General features: G+C 47.2%; 2 protein-coding genes across 3 annotated transcripts in view; one reads left to right on the top strand and one right to left on the bottom strand.

The window, feature by feature from the left end:
- The window catches only part of LOC116829207 (C-type lectin domain family 2 member D-like), a 276193-nt gene that overhangs the window by 236544 nt on the left and 12812 nt on the right, over window positions 1-26837 (bottom strand). The window lies entirely within an intron of this gene.
- Window positions 1098-18022, top strand: LOC116829190 (C-type lectin domain family 2 member D-like). The gene is made up of 8 exons (XM_032787890.2): window positions 1098-1182; window positions 5693-5906; window positions 8600-8808; window positions 9892-9975; window positions 11410-11502; window positions 13485-13684; window positions 16266-16369; window positions 17510-18022. The coding sequence occupies exons 3-8, from the start codon at window positions 8754-8756 to the stop codon at window positions 17655-17657; spliced, it is 684 nt and encodes a 227-aa protein (XP_032643781.1). The 5' UTR covers window positions 1098-1182; window positions 5693-5906; window positions 8600-8753; the 3' UTR covers window positions 17658-18022.

The following is a 26837-nucleotide window of genomic DNA, read 5'->3' as shown; positions in this document are numbered from 1 at the left end:
GTGACCACAACAGGGTTGGGGGTCGAGCCCCCCAGGGATCCTGGGCCCAGCCTTGTCGGGGTTATGAGGACTCTGCCAGACAGGAGAGTGGAAGGGGAGTCCTCAAGGGCAGGGAGGCCTCTGGGGAAAGGAAGTGGGAGCGAGGACTCAGATCCATTCGCTAGTTCACTTCATCGGGGTAGTGCAGAACCCAGGGGAGTTCCCCACAACAGCGGGACCATTCTCCCGCTTGCATTTGTTTTGTTTTGTTTTTTAAAGTTGGAAAAAAGGGGAGAATTTTTTTTTTAAAGGCAGGGGGGGAAAAAGTGCGTAGATTTTCCACCCCACTTTCTCTCACTTCATTTAAGCTCTTTTGCACCTTTGGGGTGGGGGGAGGGGACATTTTTAAAAAAGTGTGTATGATTCCACACACACATCCATCCAGAAAAGAAAAATTTCAAAATGAAATTTTGTCAAAAAATAAAAATTGTGAATATTTTCCCCCTCAAAACATTTTTTAGACCCTGATCCTGCAAACACTTAAGCATGTGCTTGACTTTACTCCTGGGAACAGCCCCAAGGGCATCAGTGGAATTACTTGCAGTAGTATAAATTAAACACATGCATAAATATTTCCAACCTGGGACCCTTAATTTTTTCAAGCAGCTCTGGTGAATGCTGAGTGAAGCAGCAGTACTTCCTCTGCCGGGTCACTGATACAGCAGGCACCACCTACTCAGTTGGGAAAATGCCCAGATTGCAGATCCCACATTTGGGGCTCCTTTACATTGGCTGCAGGCAGCAGGTTAGTGCAGACACTGCCTATGCCAGAGGGAGGGTTCTCCTGTTGGGGTAGGTAATCCATCCCTATGAGGCAATAGCTAAGTCGATGGGAGAACAGCGCTGTCTACACAGGGGTTAGGTTGGTATAGCTGTTGTCTCAGGGATGTGGATTTTTCACACCCCTGACAGACTAACTATTCTAATAATTCTTTACCAACACCCTCACCCCTTTCAGACAGACGATCAGTTGCAGTAGGATGGGCCCCAGCTCTGGGCTGTTGTGACCCTTGGGGTGGGACATAAGGGGTGGGGCTATGCAGATCTGTTGGTTTTTTCCATGAAGTCAGGGGTAGCAGTGGTGGTTCATTTCTGTGTTTGTTTCACTTCTGCAGAGCTGCTGCTGCTGCTGCAAGGGTTAGGGTAAGTGGCGGCTCTTCTGTTACAGGGGCTTGGGCAAAAGGGGCAGTCAGCCTAGGGTGGGACCAGAAGGGAGAGTGAGCTCCATAGACAGCCAGCGTGGCTGGGGGGTGTGAGGCCGTTAGGGCATGGAGAGGGGTAGTGTGTGTGGGGCTGCTACCAGACTGGCTCTGAGCACCCACAGGCCTTATTTCTTTATAGGCTTTTAACTTGTTAACTGACTGCCAGTCAACTCAGATTAGCCAACAGATTTGCGAAGGGGGGGTCCAGACCCTCCCCAGTCGTTTGAGTTCAATGGCCGTGAGCTAAAACAGGAAAAACAAACTCGGGTTTACTTAGATTCAGGGCTTGTTTGTGTAGGAAAATCGCACCGACAGTGTGAATTTAAACTGAGCTTGTTAAGCCCCTGGAAATGCTCTTAGTTTGGTTTAAAAGCAGGGTTTTTTTTTCTGGTTTAACTCGGCTTCATTGGGAACAGGTTACTAGGGTGTCAACACAGGGGTTTCAGAGTAGCAGTCATGTTAGTCTGTATCCACAAAAGGAACAGGAGTAGAGTGTTCACACTGGTTTAACGGAAATGGTTGTGTTAATCCAGTGCACAATTGTGTGTCGAGGTTAGGCGGAGAAGGGGCCTCTGGCTGTTTGGAAGTTAGCAGAGGAAGGTAGGGGCTGTGCGAGGGAACATGGGTATGTTGATAAACGTCAGTTCAATATTAAGGAATTTGCCAGCGTCTGAGGAGCAGGGTTATGGATTTTTCCTGTTTCATGCTAAACACCAATAGTGGAAAACAAAAACAAACAAAAAACAACCCCCGAGGAGTCCGTGCCCAAATAAATGTGTTAGTTTCTAAGGTGCCACAAGGATGCCTCTATTTTTTGCTGATACAGACTAACACGGCTAGCACTGAAACCTGTCACCAATAGTGGAATTTGCTTCTAATGGGATATTCTAGTTGTTTGAACACTTCATTTCCTTGGGCCTGGTTTCTCTTGCCCTGTGCTTCGTGGTGGTGGTGGTGATTTTAATGTCAAGTGAGAATAAAGTGCTCCCATGCTGGTGTGGTACCATTAGATATCCACTGTGCTCTGTGTAGAAGAGAGAACAAGGAGCGGGCAGCGGTGGATCAGTCCCTGAGTGTTTCTGCTGTATTACCTGAGCTGAGTTTTTATCTTGGCTGTGTGTGAGAAATATGTAACAGCAGTGATAGGCCAAAACAAAACTAGAGATTGTATTCTGGGGGGCTGCTATAATCCAGAGCGGCCCCATTAAAGTCAATGGTTTCTGGGCCAAATTTCTACCTGTGGCTTTGGTGTCAGTGCAAAGTGACCCCACTGAAGTGGATGAAGGTAGGACTAGTTTCTGCTCTTAGTTACCCTCCTGTAAATCCAGAATGACACTGGAGTTCCACAGGCATGAGCAGGAGCAAAATTGGAACAGGAGGGCAGATTGATGCATAAACTTAGGTTTTTTTAGTCCAGTTTGTTTCAGGGCTGGTTAGGACTTCAGTAAAAATCCATTTAGGAGATGAAAGGGGGACAGGGTTGCCAATTTTGATTGGACGTATTCCTGGAGGTTTCACCACCTGACATAATTCCTCAATTAATTAATCTTTAATTCCTGCAGACTCCAAAACAATCCTGGAGGGTTGGCAACCCTAAAGGGGGGTGATTAGTCCCACGGTCAAAGTCTGAGGCTTGGGGATTTAAGAGGGATATCCTTGGGGGAGGCGAGTAAAGCGGGGGTTGTAGGAGATACGCAGAAGAGTGTGTAGGTGCCTGGGTGCGTGGAGGGAAGTTTCTAAATGAGAACAGAATTAGCACTGCACTTGGGTCAAGCCCGAAGGCTGGGGGGACAGTGAATTGGCCATACCCCCTCTCCAGGGGGTGGCTGCTGTGGATTAGTGGGTGCGTGTGTGGGGGATCTGTGTAAAATTAATTGCTGCGTATGCATTTAAAATGGTGTTTCGGTCAAAGGCCTGATGTTTGTATTCTTACCCCTCCTCTCTTCCTGTACTTAACTTCTGTGCAGACATTAACTAAACAACCACACCCTGGTGTCTGGGCCAAGTTCCAAACCCAGGGGAGAGGCTCAGGGGAGAACTCAGAGATTTGCCTTCTGTTGGTCTTGCATCTTAATTGTTTAGCTGTTGCCCAGAAAATTTCTGGAAACAGTGCATGGGCGGCTCACACAGAACCTGAGCCAACTAAGCAGCAGAGCCCATCCCAGAAATCCCCCACTGAGCCCCTGCCTGGAGAAAGAACCTCCCCTTTTGGATGAGGAAAATCACTTTCATGGGACTGTGTGGTGAGCTCGCCCCAGCCCTGCGGCGAAAGGACACGAGAACGAGAGCTGACCTGTCACTGGAGAAGTGCGTGGCAATTGCACTGTGGAAGCTGGCTACTCCAGACTGCTACCAATCAGTAGCTAATCAATTTGGAATGGGAAAGTCGACCGTTGGACCTGTGTTGACAGAAGTGTGCAGGGCTATTAATCGCATCCTGCTCAGAAAGAGCATGACTCTAGGCAACGTGCAGGACATTATGGCTGGCTTTGCACAAATGGGTTTCCCTAACTGCGGAGGGCCGATAAATGGGGACGCATATTCCAATTCTGGCACCAGACCACCTAGCCACCGAGTACATTAATTGCCAGGGGTATTTCTCAATGGTTCTCCAGGTGCTTGTGGATCACTGTGGGCGTTTCACAGACCTTAACGCAGGCTGGTCCGGAAAGGTGCATGATGCCCACATCTTTCCGAACACTGGCCTGTTCAGGAAGCTGCAAGCAGGGACTTTCTTCCCCGACCAGAAATCACTGTAGGGAAAGTCGAAATGCCCATTGTGACCCTGGGAGACCCTGCCTACCCCTTAATGCTCATGAAACCATACATGGGGCAACTTGACAGCAGCAAGAAACAGTTCAACAACGGCTGAGCAAGTGCAGAATGACTGTGGAGTGTGCTTTTGGCCATTTAAAAGCCCACTGGCGATGCCCAGGAGCAGCACCAGGGTTTCTGACGCCCTAGGTGGACGGCCATTTCGCCGCCCCCCGGGGTCCGGTGGGCCTACCGCAGTCATTTCGGCGGGCGGTCCGCTGCTGGAAAGGCTCCGGTGGAGCTGCTGCAGTCATTTCGGCGGGCAGTCCGCTGCTGGAAAGGCTCCGGTGGAGCTGCCGCAGTCATTTCGGCGGGCAGTCCGCTGCTGGAAAGGCTCCGGTGGGCTGCCGCAGTCATTTCGGCGGGCGGTCCGCTGCTGGAAGGCTCCGGTGGAGCTGCCGCAGTCATTTCGGCGGGCGGTCTCCGCTGCTGGAAAGGCTCTGGTGGAGCTGCCGCAGGCATGACTGCGGTAGGTCCGCCGCAGCCTTTAGACCAGCGCACCGTCCGCCGAAATGACTGCGGCAGCTCCACCGTAGCCTTTAGACCAGCGGACCGTCCACTGAAATGACTGCGGCAGCTCCACCGGAGCCTTTCCAGCAGCGGACCGCCCGCCGAAATGACTGCGGCAGCTCCACCGGAGCCTTTCCAGCAGCGGACCGTCCGCCAAAATGACTGCGGTAGGTCCACCGGACCCGCGTGCCGCCCCCCCCCCGGCAAAATAGCGCCCCCCCAAAATTATGGCTCCCTAGGCCATTGCCTAGGTCGCCTAAATGGTAGTGCCGGCCCTGGCGATGCCTGTATGGGAAGCTGGACCTGGCTAATGACAATATGCCTGTGCTTATAGCCGCATGCTGTACACTCCATAATATTTGTGAAGGGAAGGGTGAAAGCTTCACTCAGGGCTGGACTGCTGAAGCTCAGTGCCTGGAGGCTCAGTTTGAACAGCCAGAGATCAGGGCTATATAGAGGGGCACAGCGTGGGGCCATAAGCATCAGGGATGCGATGAGGCAGCAATTTGAAGCTGAAAGCTACTAATATTTGTTGCTATGCTCGAGACTGCAGTGCTTGTAATGCTAGGGGCTGATTGTTTTTGGTGCAGATGATGCAATATGAAGTTTTAACATAATTATCTGTTGTTTTGCAGGGCTCTGTTTGTTCAATTAATAGAATAAAGATTGCTTCCAAACCAACACAATTGTTTTACTAAAAAAAAAAAAAACAACCAGAGGAGAGAATCAAACAAACAAACAAAACCCATCAGCAGTGAGGGGGGATAAGGGGAGGTCCCAGGCAGAGGTGGGGTCCCGGGACGGCTAAAGATTTCTGTATGTCCAGGGATCATATCCAACCTTCTCCTTTGGAGTACAGTGGAGCGGGTACTGTTCTTCAGCGGGGCCAAACTGCAGAGGGACGGGTGTTGAATGTAGTGGATACTAGGAGTCCGCAGTGCTGGACTGTGATGTGGGAGGAGTATTTGGTATTTGACAACCAAAAATCAGAGGCTACTGCTGAAAATGTGGCTGTTCTTTATCCAGCATGTCTCTTAATTCCTCCCTTACTACTTACCCAAAATGGGGCTTTTACCGAACCGTAGATAATGAAAGCTGCTCCAACCAACCACTCTTATCTCTAACAGGCCTGATCGCAAGCAAGCAATCGGCGCACGGAAATCCAAGAGCATTGGTAGTTGTGACAACACACTGCGACCCTGGAAGGAAGTGCTGTGGGGGCTTCACCTATTACAGCAAAATGGGTAGCTAGCAGTCGCCCAGGGGTGGCGCTCCCACACAGAGGTTGCAAGATCAAAAAGGCGTTTACTTCAAGTGTGGAAAAGGTCAGCTAGTGAACAGGTGAGTGAGCACCTTAATTCGTCATCACTTGGAGTCTTCGCACTGAGACTGTGCCCTGGTCTACACTTAAAAATGATAGGGCCTAGCGGTGTTGCTCAGGGGTGTGAAAAATTTCACACCCTGTGTGAGGTAGTTATGTCAGCCAAACCTAGTGTAGACATGGCTCGGTCAACGGAAGAATTCTTCAGTCAACCTAGCTACCACCTCTTGGAGAGGTGGACTGAGAACACTGCGTGTAGTTAATCAGGGGTACGTGTGATATGCAGAGGTCTTCCAGGGGAGTATGTCAACTTATCTAGACATTTGCCTGATTTTACAACAGGCTACGTAAAAAGCACCAGCAAAGTCAGTACAAACTAAAATTTCATACAGACTCTGACTTTTTTACACTGCTCTATACACTGAAATGCAAGTACAATATTTATATTCCAACTGATTTTTTTTTATAATTATATGGTAAAAAAGAGAAAGTAGCAATTTTTCAGTCATAGTGGCTGTGACACTTTTGCGTTTTTATGTCTGATTTTGTAAGCAAGTATCTTAAGTGAGGTGAAACTTGGGGGTACACAAGACAGATTGGGTTCCTGAAAGGGGTACAGTCATCTGGAAAGCTTGAGAGCCACTGAACTACAGCAACAAAATATCCCCTTCCATCGATGTATGAAGCATCTACACTGTGGCACAGATGCAGTGGATATAGTGTCGACATACCCTAGATTTGGCCGTGATCCTGCAAAAACTTAAGCATGGGCTTAACTTTACTACCCATAATTCCCTCATTCTCTCCCCCCACCCCTGGTCATTTCAAAAACATTTTTTTTTCATGATTGGGGTGGTTAAGAGGAAAAATAAAAAAAAATTAAAAAGGGGAAAGAAGAAGGAAAAAAGAAAAAGGAAAAATATTTTCGGAAAAAACCCACTCAAATGATCTATTTTGAATATAGCATAACTTACCAATTTTGATATTTTCTATGAACATTTTCTTTAATGTTTTGACTCTCTCTTCTTTAGCACCCTGTTCGTTAGATGTTGAACTAAGCATGCTTTTGTAGAAACTTCTCTCCACCCAAAAAAATGGGCAGAGGAAAATTCCAGCTACAATTGTGAATGTTTCAGAAAGTTTTGAGTGCCTGAAAATATGAGGTTTGGGAGGACAGTTGTCGTGGAAACAGTTTTGCAACTAGAATGGGTTGGAAAATGGGTTTTATTCACAGATTTTTATTGGTGAAATGTCAAATATTAAAATAGTTCAGTTGCAACCTGACATGTTACAGTTGGGAAGTGGAGAGAATTCTGTGGCTGGATTTAAAGAATAAATGTCCAGTAACTGCTCACTTAACGTTGTCCTGGTTAACATTGTTTCCTTGCTGATCTATTAGGGAACAAGCTCGGAACGAGCTCGTTTAAACTTGCGCAATGCTCCCTTATAATGTCATTTGGCAGCTGCCTGTTTTGTCCACTGCTGGCAGGATTCTCTGGAAGAGCAGCCCCTCCTTGTGGGGATTAGAACTGGGGGGGAGGGTCAGCAGCCGCCCCCAATCAGCTCCCCTAAATTCCCTGTAAGCCAAGGTATGTGGCTCAGCAGCTGCTCAGCAGCAGTTCAGCTGTCCCTACTGCCACTGCCCTGCCCCCTGCCTTGGAGCTGCTCCTGGGAGCCTCTGGCTTGCTGGGGGAGGGGTGGAAAGGGGTGCTGATGTCAGGATGTCCCCCTGCTCCCTATCCCCTCTTCACAAAGTGGAGGAGGGGACAGGGCTCAAGAACAGAACGGGGGAGGGGAAGCTTGCTGGAAGCTGTTGCTTCCTGTCTGAACTGGCTGATTTGCTTAAAAGGGCAATGTACTTGAAGTGGGATCAGTGTGCTTAAAGGGGCAATGCATGTCTCTCTTTCTCACTCATGCACCCACCCCAGCACTTTGGAAAGTCAGCACCTGTGCAGCTGTGCATGTGCTGTCAGGAGGACGGAGTGGTGCGCTCCAGCTGGATGGCTTGGGCTCATCATCACATTCAGTTTTAGCAGGGAAGTGTTTGCAGCCACTGCCCTACATCTGTTGTGTTTCCTCCCTCCTGTCTCAGTCCATGCTGCCTTGTAGAGTGTGAGGCTACATTAACAACAGCCTATTAACCCTTGAGGGCTCAGCTGAGTGCTAGTTCATCATGTAGCAGTACAGCATTCCCTGGGAAATATCCCACCCTCTGACTTCACCACCTCACCCAAGTTTCATAATCATCATTGCAGTGTACAGTATTAAACAGTTTAAGATTGTTTAAAACTTATACTGTATATGTATATGTATATAATTTTGTCTGTTAAATTTTTTCCCCCTGGAACCTAACCCCCCATTTACATTAAATCATATGGGGAAATTGGATTCACTTAACATAGTTTCGCATAAAGTTGCATTTTTCAGGAACATAACCACAACCTTGAGTGAGGAGTTACTGTATCTGTTTTCTGAACTCTCCCAAGTGCCCCCTAGGGGCTGTAGCTGTAGCTCTAAGGGGAGACTCCTTTACATGTGAGATGCGCAGGGGAGTGCTCACAGCGTAGATACAGCCACAAAACTCTCCTGACCCATTGTGGCAGTCTGCTCAATACGCTGACTTCCGGCAGTTTGAATAATTTCCACCTATTCTGAAATGTCACTGTAATTTAATTTAATCCAAGCCAGTGAGCTCTTGTCCATCCTGTTTTAGCCTGGTATATAAGAACTGGTCAGACACTGTCACCTACTGGAGGAGCCTTTGAAAGGAAAGAGCCTAGATCTGGGATTGTTACAGCTGACCTGGAAAAGTTGGTCAGGAGACACGGACGTTTTGGTTCCCAGCCAGTTCTGTTCTGAGAGCAAAAATGGAGATGATGGCCATTCAGTATCAACATGTGGACCCAGAGAAGCAGAAGTCAGGTAATTTGACGGTCCCTCCTACCTCTTTTTCTTTGTTGGGGGGTGGGGAGGAAATGTGGTCTCAGCTGCAGGGCTGCTCGGGCGGGGGGGCTAGAGGGGCAATTTGCCCCAGGCCCTGGGCTCCTCAGGGGCCTCCACGAGAGTTTTTCAGGGCCCCTGGAGTGGGGTCCTTCACTCGCTCCGGGGGCCCCGGAAAACTCTTGCGGGACCGGGCCCTGGAGCTTCTTCCGCTCCCAGTCTTCGCCGGTGGGGGGGTCCTTCCGCTCCGAAGCGGAAGGACCCCCCGCTAGCGAATTACCGCAGAAGCGGGACCTGCCACCGAAGTGCAACCCAGTCTTCGGCGGTAATTCGGTGGCAGGGGGCCCTTCCGTTCCATGACCCGCTGCCGAAGTGCCCCCAAGACCCACTGCAGGGGCCCCCCGCCAACAAATTAGTGCCGAAGAGCAGGCTGCACTTCGGCAGTGGGTCCTGCTTTGGCGGTAATTCGCCGGTGGGGGCCCCCGCCGCGGGTCTTCGGGGCACTTCGGCAGCGGGTCCCAGAACGGAAGGGCCCCCCACTGCCGAACAGGGCTGGCTCTAGACATTTTGCCTCGCGGGGGGCGCCCTGCCGCTTGCCGGTCCCGCGGCTCCGGTGGACCTCCCGCAGGCATGGCTGTGGAGGGTCCGCTGGTCCCGTGGCTTCGGTGGACCTCCCGCAGGCGTGCCTGTGGATGCTCCACCGGAGCCCCAGGACCAGCGGACCCTCCGCAGGGACGCCTGCGGGAGGTCCACCAGAGCCGCCCGCCGCTGACGGCCCCAGGAATCCTCTGGGCGGCCCTGCTCAGCCGGGATTGGTTCCTGAGCATCAGGGATGGGTCCAGCTTTCACAGGGGTGAGGAACCATTGTGGGAGTTTGCAGTGGCTCAGCACCTTTCAAAATAAGCCAAAGAAGTTCCAGACAGAGCTGAGACAGAACAGAGACACCACAGAACGAAAGGGTGTTGGATATTTCGGGCCAGATCCTCAGCTGGCATAAAACTCTAGAGTCCATGTCTCCTTCTGCTGTGGTTTGTTGCTACTTGGGACTTGTCTTTACTTTGGCAGGGGAAAAATTGATTTGGCCGGAGACTCAAAGCACCAAGTCACCCATCCAGCGAGAGGAAAGCGTTCTGTATAATGAACAGAAGGGTAAGCCAAATTACAACATAAGTATTTAGGCCAATGGCTGCACGCTTTGCGTGTCTTGTCTCTGGCAATAACCCGCAGGATTGTGTGTGTTGATATCAGAACGAGAGTTCCTCATTTGAATGATAAATGTGTTTCTTGTTATGCCAGTCAGGGTTAATGTTGAGATGTTGTAAGTCAGGGACATCTCTCACACTCTTGGAGCACAGACCATCTCTTAATAGAAAGAGTATCTTGTAATTTCCCTGGCCCAAACACAATCCCACAACATCCTTGTGGTAGCTACAACAATTACTTACCTGGAAAAGTAACAGTAGATAAGTGTTTAGGCCAGAATTTTCAATGGTCCTCAACCAGATTTTCAGAAGAGCTCAGCACTACAGCTACTGGGAAAATGTGTGTGGGAGGGAGGTTGGGTGTGTGTGTTTTTTGTTTCTTTGGGTCCCACCTTTTATTTGGGGGGGATGGGGTGGGAGGGAAAAATTCAAAACCCAACGTGCTTTGATTTGGAAATTCTGCCATTGTGCCTCGTGGGAGTTGTAGTTTGGGTACTTCATGCCTTCATTCCCCTGTAAAGGCCCAGCTGCCTGGTTGAATTACATTTCCCATTAAGCACTGCAGTCTCCCCTCTTGGAGAGGTGGTACATCAGGGGATATCGAGTGCTTCCATGCGCCCATTCTCCTGCATGGGCCAGGCTCCCATGAGACGCTGCAGCAGCATTTCCAAATCAAAATATTTCTGTTTTCAGGCATTCAGGCTTTTGATGAAGAATCACATTTTTCTGTGGAAAATTTTCCATCTAAGCTGGGATCTTTTAACAAACTTTTTTTTCCCCTAAACATGTCTGCTTCCTTTGGAAATAGATTTCTGTTTGGAAATGTTGCCACAGTGCCTCATGGGAGTTGTAGTTCAGTTGCTTCATGTCCCCAGTCTTTATGGGCTGGGCTCTGCATCTGGAGTACATCTCCCATGATGCACCACAATCAGAGACTCTCTTGCAAAGAAGGGGGACCCTGAGACATCATGGGAGCTATAGTCTGGTCAGGGAGCACCTCCTATAGAGGAAAATTCGGGCATGAGACATTTGAACTACAACACCCATGAGTCACTATGATGGTATTTCCAAATAAAAATAGTTTTGCTGGGGGCGGGAGGGAGAAGTGAAAAATAAAAAATTTCCTTGGAAAAGTTTGATTAAAGCTTCTTTTTCTATTTTTTTTCAACTATCCCCAAGGGATTAAAAAAGCCATTTTCAGACTAGCTCTATTACTGATAACTGAGTGGCCTATATAAAATTTTCACTCTTGTTCCCCTTTCTCAACGTTAAGGGTTAACAGCAAATCAACCAGGTTTTTTTTTGTTGGCTAATAAGTCTAGTGACTGGCTAGTTCCTCCACCAGAACAGCCCTAGGGATTCATGTCTCTTTCTCTTTCAGTTCCTGTGTGTACATGTGGGACGGCCACTCGTCTCAAAGTCCTAGCTGGAATCGCAGGCACAGCTGTGGCTATAACTCTCATCATTTTAGCAGGTGTGTGGCCACCTTTGCTTCCCCCAGTCTTTGCGTTCTCTGAGCGCTGGGATTGCTACAAACTCTCACATTGTCCTCATGGCTTCTGGCTGTGGAGGTTCTACTTTGCTCCGCCCCAGCACGGTAGTAGCTGAGCACCTCGCAGGTAGTAAAGGATTTAACCAGGGACATTTGTCCTGTCCCCCCGCCCTCCCCCAGGCCAGGGAATTATTACCATCTCTATTTTAGAAGTGGGGAAACTGAGACAGAGACTAGGGCTGTAGTTCTCAAAAGTGGCCTCTGGTTGATTAATTGTATTAGTTTGGCTGGCTGACTAGAGACTACTTAAAGGGGCCTGATCGTTAAAGGTGCTGGGTACTCACAACCATGAAGTCTGTGGGGATCATGGGATTCAACCCTGCTGAGGCATTTGAAGTCAGGCAGCTGAAAAATCAGAGGTCTCCCTTGGAAGTCCAGCAGTCAGTGGCAGAGAGAGTATTTGAACGCAGAGCTTCCAAGTCCTAGCCCAGAGCCTTGATCACAGGACCAGTCTCTCCCATTCCAGCAGTTCTCAAAAAGGCTTTATCTAAGACGCATCTTCCCCTGACCTATCCCTTTTCTTCTGTAGGGTATACGGCCAGGAGGCTGTTCCCCATCCTCCACCTAGCCCCTAATGTACAGCCAGTTCATCTCCCCCCCCACAACTGTTGTGTCCATTTGCAGATGTAATGTACCTTGTAATGCTTTAGGAATGTTGTCAGACTGGGTCAGACCTGAGGTCCACCTCTCTCCAGTCTCTGAAGATGGCCAGATACTTCAAAGAAAGATGTAACAAACTCTGCAGTAGAGAGTTATAGAAAGTGTGTTCCTAACTGCCAGAGCCTGATTTCTTACAGAAATCTGCTAAAAGATGCTGCCTATTTCATGAGGTTTTGCCTTAATGAAATTTTTAATGAAAATAGGTATATCTCCAATTATTTATTTATCTCCTAGAACTGGAAGGGTCCTTGACAGGTCATTGAGTCCAGCCCTCTGCTTTCACTAGCAGGACCAAGTATTGGTTTTTGCTCCAGATCCCTAAGTGGCCCTCTCAAGGACTGAATTCACAACCTTGGGTTTAGCAGGCCAATGCTCAAACCACTGAGCTACCCCTCCCCCTGCGTCTTATGGAAAACGATTTTTCCCCCCTCTCCCATTGAAAAACCAAATGATGGAAAACCAGAAAGTTTTCAGCTGAAAGTTCATGTGGAGCCTGCCTGCTTGCTCAATTGAAGCTCAGTGGGACTGGGGTTGGGGGGTGGAGTTTGTCCCTGGAGCAAGGGGCCGGAGAGAGCCAGGGCCCTGGGGGGATGAGAAGGCGGGATGGGCCATCACAGGCAGCCACCCTGGCTGTCGGTCCAGCTCCTCAAGCACTGTGCGCTGTCAGGAATCAGGATCCCTCCTCCTCCCAGCAGCAGCTGCTCTTCCCACCCTCGTGGTGGCAGAGACCAATCATGGTTACTGCAGTAACCGCATTTTTGGTGTGCGGTCAGCACTGCACAGATCCCTTTTCGACTGGACTTTCCAGTTGAAAATCAGACACCTGGCAACATTCTCCTTTATGGGCTGGGTTTGCCAGCTGGACTACATCCCTATAATACATTATAGCCAGGGACTCCCATGATGCAACACTTCCCATCACCAAGATGAGAGATTGGGGCACATCATGGAAGATGTAGTCTGACCAGGGAGCCTTGGAATATAGAGAATGGGGAAATGAGGCACTCAAACTACTACTCCCATGAGACACTGCAGAAGCATTTCCAAATCAAAATATCTGGGAGTTTGATCGCCAAAAATTCAGCGTTTTCTGCAGGGGGTGGAAACCCATTTTCTGACCAGCTGTAGTTGAAACCATGAACTACCTCTTTCCTTCCACAAAGCCTGAATCTTTGGGGCTTATTCCGGTTCCCAGTCCAGAAGTAGAAGAGAGAATCTAACTGTTCTCACACTCTTACTTTCAGTGCTGACAACCAGATCCCATGTGACCAGTTCTCCTTCCCCTGCCGCCTCCTGTCCAGGCCCCTCCTGCCCAGGCAGCTGGATTGGGTACCGAGGGAAATGCTATTATTTCTCACAGATGGAAGGGAATTGGACCTACAGCCAGAGCCAGTGCTCAGCACTCAATGCCTCCCTGGCTGTGATTGACAGCGAGCATGACCTGGTAAGAAGGAAATATATATATATATATATATATATATATATATATATACACATACATACACACACACACACACCACAACACACAGAGTTTGGAATAGTCAGGAATGAGTCATGCCAGGGCCCCAGTCCCACAGCTCATTAGCAAAGCTACTGGTGCCTTTAGTGGCAGGAGACCAAGTGGAATGGAAATTCTGGTAGTTAATTTTGAATCTGCCTCTTTTAATGAAGTCCTGGCAGAGATTTCACAGAAGGTTGTCGGGCCATTTCAATTAATAATAATAATATTTATCACTGTAGCACCTAGGGGCCCTCATCATAGACAAACACAAAATGAAAAGACTGTCCCTGCCCCATTATGAATCTAGTTCTCCCTTCCCCCAATTAAATGCCTTCTAACTTTCTTCAAAAAAAAATCTTAGCACATAAATTTTCATGCTTGGTTTCAGCCCCAGAGGGTCTAGTTGCTGGTGCAGGAGGGGAATAAGAAGCTTCCCCCAAAATCACAAGGCTGCTCACTGGAAGGTGATTGACTTGTTGCACATCTTATGTATTGACAATGCCTAAATTGTCATAGTGACGGGTTTAGTCACAGAGACCCCCTTGGGACTGTCACCTGATGTGCTGAATTTACCTCAGCCATTTTCCCTGCCAGCTTGGGACTCCAGAACCCTGCCTTGTTGAGCCAGACACACAAGCCTGATGCAACACAGACCCAGGTCTGGTCCACGCCCCCAAAGCTGCAGACTCTAACCAAAAACTGCTCAGTAGGTCACCTATCTCCAGCACCCAGTTCCCAATTGGATCTAAACCCTGAATAAATCAGCTTTACTCTGTGCAAAGCTCATACAGGATAAACTCATAAATTGTCTACCCTCTATAACACTGATAGAGAGAGATGCACAGCTGTTTGCTCCCCCAGATACTAATCACTTACTCTGGGTTAATTAATAAACAAAAGTTAATGTATTAAGTATAAAAAGGAGGATTTAAGTGGTTCCAAATAGTAACCGACAGAACAAAGTAATTTACCAAGCAAAATAAAACAAAACACACAAGTCTAACCCTAATACATTAGGGAACCAAATACAGGTAAATCTCATCCTTAGAGATGTTCCAATAAGCATCTTTCACTGACTACATTCCTTTCTAGTGTGGCAAACTGCCAGTACTGTTCTGCTGGGTCTCACGCTTTCTCTTCTCTGGGGTAGGTTCAGGGCGCTATTGCTTGCCTCTGAACCGGTTCTTAATTACTCCACTAGCATCCTTGGAGGAGGGGAGTGGAGAGGGAGGGACCTGGGCCCACCCTCTACTCCAGGTCCCAACCCAGGGGCCCTGAGGGTTGTGGTGAACCACTTGAACTAGCAGTTCCTTCCCCTGGGTTACTTCCCTCTCCTACCCTTCAGCTTGTGAAGGGCTTCTTGCCTCCCTTCTACACAAGCCTGGTGCCCCTTACCTAGGGTTTCTTCTGGACTTCACAATCCACCACAGCACTCCTCCAATACTTTTCTGTTTCCTCTCTATCCACCTTCTCTTTCTCCAATTCTACAACCTGCACTCTGCTCCTAATCAAACCTCCTCCTTCAACTCCACACTGTCCTAACTGTAAGCAGGGGGTTTTTATATCACATGACTGAAGTCAGATGCTCTAATTGGAGTCAGGTGCTCTAAATGGCTACAGGTGTTCTAGTTAATTTAAAGCAAACCTTCCTCCCTTGGCAGGGAATAAGGCCCCCTGCTAACACTCTCATGCTGCCCTCTGGCCATGCTGTATCATACTAGTCTGAGCCCAATCTTTCCCCTGGTACAATCCTTGTTCATTCCAGCTAAGATGGTAACTAGGGGATTTCTCCATGACTGACGTGATGTGTTTACATGTCCTGTGAGCCCCCCTCCATTCTTTCAGGATTAGCCCGCACATAGGTAGTGGGGGCTTGCAGGTAAACAGAGCCATCTACAGTCAATTGTCCTAGTCAATGGGAGCTATCAAGATTCCAAGCCACCATTAATGGCCCACACTTTGCATAACTACAATAGGACCTCAGAGTTGTACTTCATATTTCTAGCTTCAGATACAAGAATAATACATGCATACAAATAGGAGGAATACAGTCATTGCGTTATAACCTTTGTTATGATACCTTACAAGAGACCTTTTGCATAAAGCATATTCCAGTTACATCGTATTTACACTCATCAGCATATTTCCATAAAACATATGGAGTGCAATGTCACAGTCATCTTTAGGTTTCAGAGTTGACACACCATAGTGGTGCACAGGACAGTTCATGCCACTCTCAGACCTATTAGATCAGACTCTCTATAGACTGAGGCAGTCATTGATGTGTAAGTCACATTCTGGGCAGCTCCTCCATCTCAAAGCTATTGTCTCAGGCGCTCTGCAGACTCAGGGAAGAAAGCTGACACTGTAGAACACAATTCTTCCTCCAGCGATGAATTCCGTGGCTGCAGATTTCACGGAGTCCTGATTGTTCTTCTGCAGTAATGCAGGAAGATAATGCTCGGTGGGATTGTCTGTGGCCTTTGCACATAACTGCTTCTCCCTTTGCTTTTCTTCTTGTAAGATTTTCATGCTGCGCTTTAAGGTCAGAATGGATCCATGGATCGGCCTCCGGAGGGAGCTCGGTCAGGGGTGGAAATGGCCCAGTGGTTTGGAATTCAACAACTCGTGAGTCCTTTAATTTCTCTTCTTACCGACTGTCAGGCTTTTGGTCGAAGTCATGTAAAATGCCAGCTGTGGTGATGGCAGCTAGCCAGGGTTCTTGACCTACAATTTAGAAATGTGGAACAACCTGTCTTGTGTCTCCTGTTGCCACTCATGTTCTCCCCTGCTGGGCAGGAGTGGATTTCTGGGACCTGGCAAGTTGGCTTCTTATCAGAGGAGAAATTAGTGGTGTGGAGTTTGTTGGATATATTAAGTGTAATCGTCTCACATAGCACCCTCAGGGGGTAACTCTAATAATAGAGGCCTGATTCACCACTGATGTAAAACTGGGGTGTAACTCCATTGATTTCAACCCCAGGGTGAAACAGGCCGGCGAGCTTTAAATCCTTTCTATTTCTAGAGCTGACAGAAATTTATCTAGAATTAAAAATTTGTAGGTGAGGGGTATATCAAAAAATGGCCCTTTTTTTCCAAATGGAAAACTTGTGAAAAAATGTCTGGCGTGGTTCTTTTTTTAAATGTTTGAAACTTTGTACTGAAAGTTTTGATCCATTGTCTTGTTTGCGTCCTGTTTCCCAGTCAATTTTGAAAATCAAAATTGTTGTTGTTAAAAGATGACAATTTTTGGAAGGGAAAAATGTGACCAAAAACTTTTTAAAGAAATGAAAACCAGGTCCATTTTGAGCCCTGGGGAATGAAAACAATGTCAAGAGCTCAAAAATTTGGGGGAAGGATACTGAGTTGCCATTTTTTTCTTTTCTTTTTTTTTTTTTTTTCAATTAGCTCTAAGGTAAAACTTTCAAAAGCTCCTAAGTGACTTAGATGGCTACGTCCCACTTTCAAAATTGACATAGGGCCTAAATGTCATTAGCTTTCAATGACATTTAGGGCCCAGATCCTCAAAGGTATTTATAAATGGAAGTGAGGAGCTTACAGAGCTTTGAGGTTCTAAGCCTAAGTGCTGGTGTCCCTTTTGAATATGGGGCTTAGATGCTTTTGAAAATGCTACCCCAGTCCTCCCTGCCCCCTGATTGGCTCAAGACATTAAATTCCTCTCCTAGCAGGGAGGAGCCTGAGAGTGCTGTGTAGCCTCACAAGCGTGGAGTGTCTGTCTCTTAGCGTCATCTCACCTGTTTGTTCCAGGTTTGTCATTCGAGGGGAATCTGAATGTGCTTTCCTGAGTGAAGACACCATCAGCTCTTCGAGATGCTACATTGAGCGAAACTGGATCTGCAGCAAACCCGATGCCTATGCAAAGGGAACTGATATGAGAGGGGACTCGAGAGTCTAAAAGTTAAAATTGCAGCTCTGCTTTGAAATAAGATTTTGAAAAATGGCATTGGAGGGGTGATAAATGAAGAGGGATGAGAAAACTTCTTTACAAGGAACCACTGGTTCTTAGCATCAGCTAGGGCTAAAAGGCACTAAAGCTCATTAAAAGGGTTGGACAAATATTTTCCATCAAAACTTTTTCTGGATCGAAAACTAGAGGTTTTTAAAAAGCAGAAAAAAATCACAAACAATGTCTGCTTCCCATCAAAATTTGTTATGGGTTTTTAATTGAAAAGCTGAAATTAGTCGGCCAAAACCTGAACATGGTTTGGGGTTTCAGAAGTGTGTGGCCAAATATTTGCTGCTTGCTGTGTTTGATTGTTTAAAGAAACAATAAAGAATTCTTCTGCTTAAAAAAATCCAAATTTTTGAACACTCAGCTTGTGACTATCAGGTGAAAGATCACGCCACTACGAGAGTCGAATTATTTTTGTGAATGCCATTACTAGCCGTCGGGAGGTCATCCTTGGATCTGATTACATCGTCGCGCGACATTAGAGAAGTGTTTGGGTACTAGCCGATTGCTGCACTCTACTGCGTATGAAGTGTAAGGCGTGTCTTGTTAGACCCTTGGCCTGCCGTGATGCCTTAAACTAACTGTTGACTGAGCTGTACCTAAATAGTTGTATACAACCGCAAAACTCACACTAGAGAACAGCCTTGAACTCGTGCAATTACCAAATTGTCTATTTGGGCTGTGGCAAAACATCGACTAGTCATTAGCCCCTATCGGCATACATATTGTGGATATCTGTGTCAGTCACAGTCACAAGGAACTCGTCACGTAGCATTTTTCCTGGCTTTCTTTCGTATTGTGTCGATCTGTTTTAGTCTGGGTAGCCAGGTCAGTCTGGGTGTGTTTCTTACCCGTTTTTAGCACTTTGTGCTGCTTTTCTTCTTTGCACAGCAGGCTCGACGCTAGTTTATTCTAATTAACATGGATTCTCTCTGGTTCCCTTTCCAACCCACATTCCCTAGCGTCCGTGTACCTTTTGGGGCCCCTGACTACATCTTATGCTCAGCAGCCCATGCTATATATGATTCTACAGGTAGAGAGCCCAACGCGAAGTTATGAGCTGGATTTCTAGAAGCCGGTCGAGATGAGGGTCGCGTACCGAGAGAGGAGCGCTGTGTGGTTATTTTCCCTAACAGGTCCCTCCTTTTTTGATGCTTTACACCTTACATGGCATCCAAAACCGCCTCGCCTGTGGTATTAGTTGGTCTTTGATCATAGAACAATGGTGTATTCTTCTGATTTGTGGAGAAATATGTCCACGGTGATAATGTTTACCTCACGTAATAGGGTGCAAGAGCGACTGCGTTGGGGCATGGCTTTGAGCAGGGTCTTGAGCAGAGGCACTGAGGATAACAGGTTTCTATATCAACCACACACCAAAACGAAATTCCACGCAAGGCATGAATATTTCAGTTCCAAAATAATCCACATATATCTATGGCGGTGGGTTGGTGGAGGACTTCATAACCTGAAACAGAGATCTGTTCTACACAAAGGGAAGAGGAACATGTGTGCATCCCTAAAAGGCATTAAGTGCGTCGTTATAATGTTTTCTGGGAGTTAGTTTTGTTATCATCTGTGAGATTTTCTGAATTCAGATAACAGAGAATTAACAGATCGCTAAATATGATCAGGTACCAAGACGTCCAATTTCAAAAGCGAATTGGAACCGCAAGGACTCGTATGATTCCCAGTCAGACAACATTATGTGTGGGTCTCTGAGGCGGTGACAGATTACAAGCTACTGTCATTAAATGGGATAGTCTAAGGGAATGTTTCTTTTACTGAAAAGGGCAACCAAACACCTGACCAAGCGGCCATCAGGAATACTGGATTTTTAAAAGCAGGGGAGGGAACCTCTGGAGGTTTTTTGGCTTTGCTCTCTTTTCTTTGTTTTCTCGGGCTATGAGTGAAGAGCTTTTCTTTCTATTTCAAGCTTCTTTCTACCCTTCTGTACCAAGTGTGACCAATTTGAGTACAAAAGGAAAGGCAATAGGTTTATATTGTAGTTGTATTACATGTGTGTACTTTTGCTGACTAGTTTAAATCGAATATCTTTTGAATCAGACGTGTTTATTATCTATTTCTTATAAGCATGCCCTGTATTTGATTCTTGAATGCAGAGTTTCTATTATATGTATTTTCTTTCTCTTTATATAAGTTTTCTTTTCAAAACCTGGTTGAGGTTTTTCCTTGGTTAAAGCTACGGACCAAAGGGATGGGGAACATCTCTTTGTGTTAGCTTGACTAGATTTGAATGCATAGCTCAGGGAAAGTAAATTGCCTCTCTGGTTTTCTTCAAGGAGTTTAATAGAGTATCGCCCAGGCTAACCCAGGGAGGGAGAGCTGGGGATGAGATAAAGAGACAAGAGAGGAGCTGGTTTCCCTTTGGGGTGGGAGACTCAGGGTTTCTGGGTCTTGGGGGTCCCCCAGGAAAGGTTTGGGGTAGACCTGGAGCTATCAGGAGCTCTGATCCTGATTGGTGGCAGCGATATCAGATCCAGCTGGTAAAAGCTTGGGGAAGTTTCATGCTAGCCCCAGATTTTGGACGCTAAGGTCCAGATTGGGACAGAGGCTTATTACAGCTACATCGTATGGGACAGAAGAGGAGTTAACATATACTCAACTGTTATTTGCCTGCATTAGGGTCGAGAGTCAAGGGCTGTGACGTGCCCAGTACTTCCCAAACACGTGGTGGTGATTGCAACCGGCTCTGAGTTTCGGGTACATTGACTTGAGGTAGGTTTTAAAGGTCAATAGGTCCATAGATTATCAAGTCCAAGCCAAAAGTCAGGTTTTATAGTCGGGGCACTGACAAGGAAGCGATTAGGGCCATGGGGAGGTTTGATTTCCCACACATTCCGGTGGATGACGTCCCACAAGCAACCACCCCACGGATCTGGGAGGATTCGGTATGTGGGAGCCCACACTCCTTTCACTGGCCCATAGGCCTGGAAGGAGCACTGTGAGCACTAGCATCTCCAATCAGGGAATTTCCATCTACATCTCCATGGCCACAAACCAGATGGTACACCTGAAGCATCCATAAGGGCGGTGGGCCAAGCCTGGTGTTTAAGATCCTTCCAAACGGCCATTAGCTGGTCGCTCAGACAATCCCGCACCTCAGAACAAGCCAGATCCCACCGCAATGCCTTCCCTGCTTCAGCGATGCTTAAGAGCATTTTCTCAGTAAATCATGGGCCAGAGAACTAAGAGTGAAGACAACATATAATTTGTCCACTCCAGCCCAAATACTGTTTATCTGTGCCCTGGAAATAAGTCTATGGCCTGGACCAATTGGCCCAATTTTTATCATTCTGTTGGTTTTTTATAACTATCTTAAACAAAAGCGACACTATTTTCCCAACCCATAAGGAGCCAGCTAAGACCCTCCTTTGGCGGGAGGATGTACTCCAAGTCTGTACCAACCCAAGGGCAGCCCTTTGGGAGCAATTGGGGCAGGTAGCAGTAATCTGGAAGTGGGATAAGGGCAGGAAGACTTCACAGTTCCCAGGGTAGCATTTAATCACATTTACCCTGCCTGGGAGTAACTATGGTCCATTTGAACCCCCCGCCCCCCCGGGTTTCTTTTCCTAGAAGAACCATACCACAACTGTTGGTTATACACCCGGATACTTCTTTGGGAGCCTCTAGGTTCGTTATATGGGAGGGAGAATACTATAACAGGGTACAGGCTTTGTTGCTGGTTGCTGGAATAGCTTCTAAACAAAAACAAGTTCTGTGGATATATGTTTGATCGTTTACTAGTGAGGCTACTGATTGGCTAAGATGAAAAATATTACTTTCTCATCCCCACCTGTGACGAAGTGGGGGTTTCTGTCTTTTCCAGGGTTTGCATGCACAAGGGGGTGGGACTCAATGTACCTGGGTGTTACTGGTTTAACGAGGTGAGGGGAGAGGGAGTTTGTTGTTACAGAGGACTGGAGAGGGACTCGAGACCCCAGCCCAGGAGACACAACCGGTTCCGGCCAGTGGGAGGACAATGGGCTGCAGAGAGAGGACCCCGGTGACCTGACCAGCCGGTTCCAGCCAGAGGAGAGCTGCGAGGAAAGGGGACTCAGGCCTTCCTGTTTACACCGTTACCTGGAGAAAGAAGACACTGGCGAGGGCGGGGTTCTTGAGGCGTTGGGATATCATGAACCCAGCGGTGGGAAGCAGGGGGGGCTCGGAGGCTCTGAGGGGAACAGGCAGAGCCCACTGGATGCAGGGAGACTGTGTGGATTGTGCTGTTATTGTGAGAGGGGCCAGGCCTGGAGGCCCCTGAGAGTTTCCTGTGCTGTGTTTCCCAAGTTCTCAATAACCCCCCTGTTTTATGCTGGCTGAAAGTCACTCTGAGTAGAGCAACAGGGTTGGATCAGCCCCTTTGGGGTGAAGAGGCCAGGGGGTCCTCCAGACGCCGCGTTGGACTCCCGGGGGGGCCACGGCAGAGACAGCAGCGCCATGGGCCTAGAGGTGCGGCTCCAGAGGTGGAGGGGCTGACCCGCAACAGAGTGGCCCCCGAAGGGCTGTTTCACTGAAAGGGCACCCCCCGGACCGCACAGGCCATAGTGTGGCACGTCTGGAGTCCGTGACACCACCCCAAGTTGGCTGTCAGGAGAGAAGGTTTAAGAACATTAAAAGTGGTCATGGTCAGTAGTTTTGGCTAGCCCGCAGCCTATTCTTCGAGATTTTCGTACGTCCTTAATTCACTTAGCTGTGTCCACAGTGAGGGTATCGCAAGGGAGAGTGTACTGCACGCAACCAATCACCTTGCTTGCTTGTGAGAGCTTATTATGTCTCAAGTGGGAGAGGTTAAGCTCCAGTGGCTTTTGTCAGCCGACAAGGGAGAGTTACCACGTCTTTTACCTTTTGTTTTTTCACTTCCTGCTGTCCAGGGGAGCAACAACGCCAGAAAGGCAAAAAGTTTGAACCTTAGTCGGGAGAGCCATTACAGTGAGAAACACACCATGTAGTCAATTATGTCATACTTCACAGCGGTGTCTTGGTATTAAACAGGATTTGAAAGGGTCTCTCTATGTGGACGGCCAGGGGCAGTTCCTCACTAGGTGGGGACCTCCTCTGTAGACCCAGTCTTCTGGTTTCAGCAGCGACAGAGCTGCTGTATCAACAAAATCCTAAAACATTTCTTTAGTACCTGGCAAGAATTACACATTGTAGTATCTATTGAATAGATATTCATCTGAATCCAACACCAACAGGCACTGTTGATAGTTACAAACTGAGTACCCTGGGTAGACAATTTTGAAGGCTGAGTGCCAGTTTTCATTTGAAATGGCTTCTCAGGGCCATTCTTAACTACTGGATCGGTGAAACTGCACAATGACTTTAGTTCATTTGTTCAATTACATTAGTCTTCACAATACATTATAAACCTACACATTACTATAAAAGCAGCAGGGAACTACATATACACGGGTCTTTGCCTTTTTTTCATGATAAAGAGAATAAAGGGTTCTTATAATCAGGGAGGTCCAGTGCCATTGCTCAGGCCAGGAAGCTTAACCTGACGTGAAAGCTTTATTTGTTTCCAATATCCCAGGGTATGGTGTTATAAACCATGTTAAGGTCAAAGTCCTGCATTAAACGTTCAACTTTTTTTTTGCTATTGCTTTTTTTTGTAACCAAACAGATTTAAGTTTTTTTTCCTACCTTTTACATTCTCGGCCTTGACTGCCCTATTTTGCAGTCACAACTAGTTGGCTTGTTGATTGGGGACTGCTTTTTCTGGTTTAGTTTGTGTTCTGTAGAGTGCTTATTTTACAACTTCTAAACCCAAGATTTTATTTTCATAACTTTTATACTTTTAAACTGTATACTTGTTTTACTACTTATTTTCCATACTACAAGTATCTAACTTATTAACTTCTTTTTTTCCCCAACTTCTCAAATAGCAGTTTGTTGGGCCGCGATACCTTTTTCTTGCTACATTTTTTCTTTCATGGGCAAGACATTTGTTCACTACCTATTTACGATGAGGTGGGCTTTTTGACTAATCCCAATCTTTTTTTATACTTGGCACACCTATTTTTATACAATTACTCAATAAAGCATCTTTGTTATAATTAATTTTCCTATGTCCGGCTTAATACAATTTTCTTTGAGGCCATAACACCGTGGATATAAGAAAGAATATACTGGTTCCAAACAACCTAAAATGGGAGACATAGTAAAACAGCAAATAAATTTTTCCTCAATATAGTTTGCGAGGGGTTTCACTACATTTTTGGAAGTGGCTGCTGGGTTTAGCAAATTTCAGCCAGCTGGTGCAGACCAATGTGCCAACCCTGGTCGCATTGATCGGCTCACATAGCCCACAGGTGAGGGAAAGACCTTAACCAGCATTCCCTGTTGCAGCGGGAGAAGGGCGGGGTGCTTCTTGTCTCTTTTACGCGAAGTGTTTCCTTACAAAACATGCCACAGGACCTCATTGTGAGCAGGGGATACAGGTTCCTTCATCCAAGAACACCAACAATCTAGGTATAACAGATTGTACATTTTAATTCACTACAGCAAATCCTTTCCATGGGTTGACAGGAGAACAGGGACTAAAGAAAAACGCATGTTGAGCTGAGAGAGGACAGATAGAAACAGAAAGTGGGGATGAGCACAGGTGGGGGAATAGGAGTATTCCTCACACCTGTAACTGTGATCACATCTAAAAAAAGAACAGAAGAAACCTTTTACACCCTAAGGGTAGAACAAGATACTCCAGCATTTATCGAGCAAGGGTAGCAATACCAATCTATTTAAACATGAGACCGTAGGGCCAGTTTGATCAACTGACAGGAATGGGGCGATGACGTTATCAATCTCGTCATCAGTTTCCTGATGACGAGACTCCGGTGGCGAAGGTGGAGTAGGGAAAAACTGATAAATAAGGATATAAGGTTTTGTTTAGGACTCCTCCAAGACGGAGAAAAAGCCCAAGGGGATGCATGGGACAATTTCTTTTAAGATGGCTTTCCTGTTTACAATAAGCACATCCTTTCTGTGGACAATCTATCCTCCAATATCTCTCCTGTCCACATATAAAGCAAACACTTTGTTTAGGCTGAGGGTTTAACCCCCGGTGGGGGCAGGGCCTCTGTTGTTCCCAGTTCTTGCTTTCGCCCCCTCCTGGTCCAGGAAACTGTCTGGGTGGACGTGTGGGGCAATCTTTAAGCAGGTGTCCTACCTGTTTACAGTACTTACAATAAATTTTCCCTGCTTGCGGGCAATTTGCTCTCCAGTGGCCTTCCTGCCCGCAAGTAAAGCAGGCGGTTGGGCTGATAGCAGGTGATGGATTATTTATGGTTCCTGCCAGCATTTGAGTGCACCTAGGTCTCTTTTTACTCTTGTCCTGCATAGTTTTAATCTGCAGAGCCATCAGTTTTGATTCTGTTTCATCTCTTTTCCTTTCCTTTCTAATTGCCGGTGAAAATGTTGTGCAGCGGCTATAATTTCCTCAACATTTTTCCTTCCCAATCTACCACATTTATCTTTGACTGCTCTCCCACTCTAGGCAAGAGCCCTTGCACAAAGGCAGACACTAATGCCTGTCTCGCCGTTCCTTCTGCATTTTCAATCCCCGAATACCTTTCGAACACCTGCTTAATACGTTCCATATAATCAGCTGGATTTTCTCCCTTATTCTGCTTACAAGAGTTTATTTTTGTCCAATCTGTTTTCCTAGGGCAAACATTAAGGATTTCGTTGATTAAGGCATCCCTTCTAGTTGTCAATGCAACCAGATTGTCATCAAGGAGGTCTCCGTTTCCTGGCCAAACCGCTCTCTCGTATAGGCGGTTAAGAGTTTCCCTGGGTATTAGAGCAGTTAACAGCTGGTTCATGTCGGCCCATGAGGGATTATAACACCGGACCAACATGCGCAATTGTTCTTGGGATTTAACTGGGTCCTCTCGTATCTTAGGGAATTTTTCTATGAGCTGATATAAATCGCTTGGTGACCAAGGGGCATGTACAGTGACCAAGCCATTGCCATCAACACCGGTGCCCGCAGCCCCAGGCAATTTACGCAGGGGCATAAGTTTTGGTGGGTCCGTTATTTTTTTCTGTGCCTTAAGCTCTCGCTCCCATTTTTTGTAGACGGGTGTGTTTATATATGGCATCCAGGTTGTCTTTAATTTCTGGGGACTTTAAGGTCTCTCTCATGTCAGCGAACCTGGCCGATAAACGACGCAGGCCTTCCTCTATTGATAAATCAGATTCTATACCGGTGTCCCCAGCGAGTTTTGACAGGAACGCGTCGTACTCCTCTCTAAAGGCCTGAAACTCCTGCAACTGTTGCTCAGGGGTTAATTCTGGAGTTGTGCGGGGACTGTTTGCTCCAGAGGAGGTATGTAAATTCTCCGGAGTTGTCTGACAGTGGGAAAAACCATTCTGGCTGGTTGAGGGAGAGGAGGCTATAGAAGCCGTACTGTCAGACAGTGGGCGATAAGGGGGGGCACAGTAGGACGAGGCCATTGTCTACCTTCAATAAACAAATCGATTAAATCTTCCGATGGAGCCGACGGGGCTGGTTTTTTTCCCACTAGAAGTGGAGCATGATTTCGAGGGGCATAAGGGGATTATTGTTGGTACAGGATTTAACATGTTTTTGGCACTATTTAGTTTTTCCTGGGTTTCCTTCAGGCTCCTAACTTTAGATTCCTGACGCCGTTTGTCTGTCTCATCGTGCCACTCAAAGTATGCATCCAATTGCATCACCAAGTATGGGCAAGAAGGGCACCACGAAGGTGTCCAATTCAAACAGGGGCAAAACTTCCCTCTAAGGGAAATTGTAGCTTCGGGTCATTTCTGGTATACCAATTCCATTTTTGCAGATATTTACACGTCGACGGTCCGCGATGCACATACATGTAAGCAGCGGGGGTACCTTTCGGTGGGGCAGGAATCCCTTTGGATTGCCCAGCCCCCATCACTCAACACTTGTTCCAAACACTGACATACAAGCACGGGAACCCACACCTTACACCCCAGCCTTAGAGCCACTCACCAAGGCTTGTCAGCTGGGGAAGCATCACAGTCACAACACGCTCCTTCAACCTGAGCTGTGGGGCTTGCTTTCGAGACACTCCCGGTCACGAGCTTTCGCTTCGCAGG

This window comes from Chelonoidis abingdonii, chromosome 12, assembly GCF_003597395.2.
Source record: "Chelonoidis abingdonii isolate Lonesome George chromosome 12, CheloAbing_2.0, whole genome shotgun sequence".
In the NCBI taxonomy this organism is placed as follows: Eukaryota; Metazoa; Chordata; order Testudines; family Testudinidae; genus Chelonoidis; species Chelonoidis abingdonii.
Note: the sequence above shows the minus strand (reverse complement) of the source record. Positions and strands in the feature narration are given on the sequence as shown.

Excerpts from the sequence above, each read along its gene's own strand:
- LOC116829190 (XM_032787890.2), top strand. The coding sequence starts at position 8,754 with ATGGAGATGATGGCCATTCAGTATCAACATGTGGACCCAGAGAAGCAG. Across the intron at positions 11,503-13,484 it reads AACTCTCATCATTTTAGCAG|TGCTGACAACCAGATCCCAT; the intron begins GTGTGTGGCCAC and ends TCTTACTTTCAG. Across the intron at positions 16,370-17,509 it reads GGTTTGGAATTCAACAACTC|GTTTGTCATTCGAGGGGAAT; the intron begins GTGAGTCCTTTA and ends TGTTTGTTCCAG.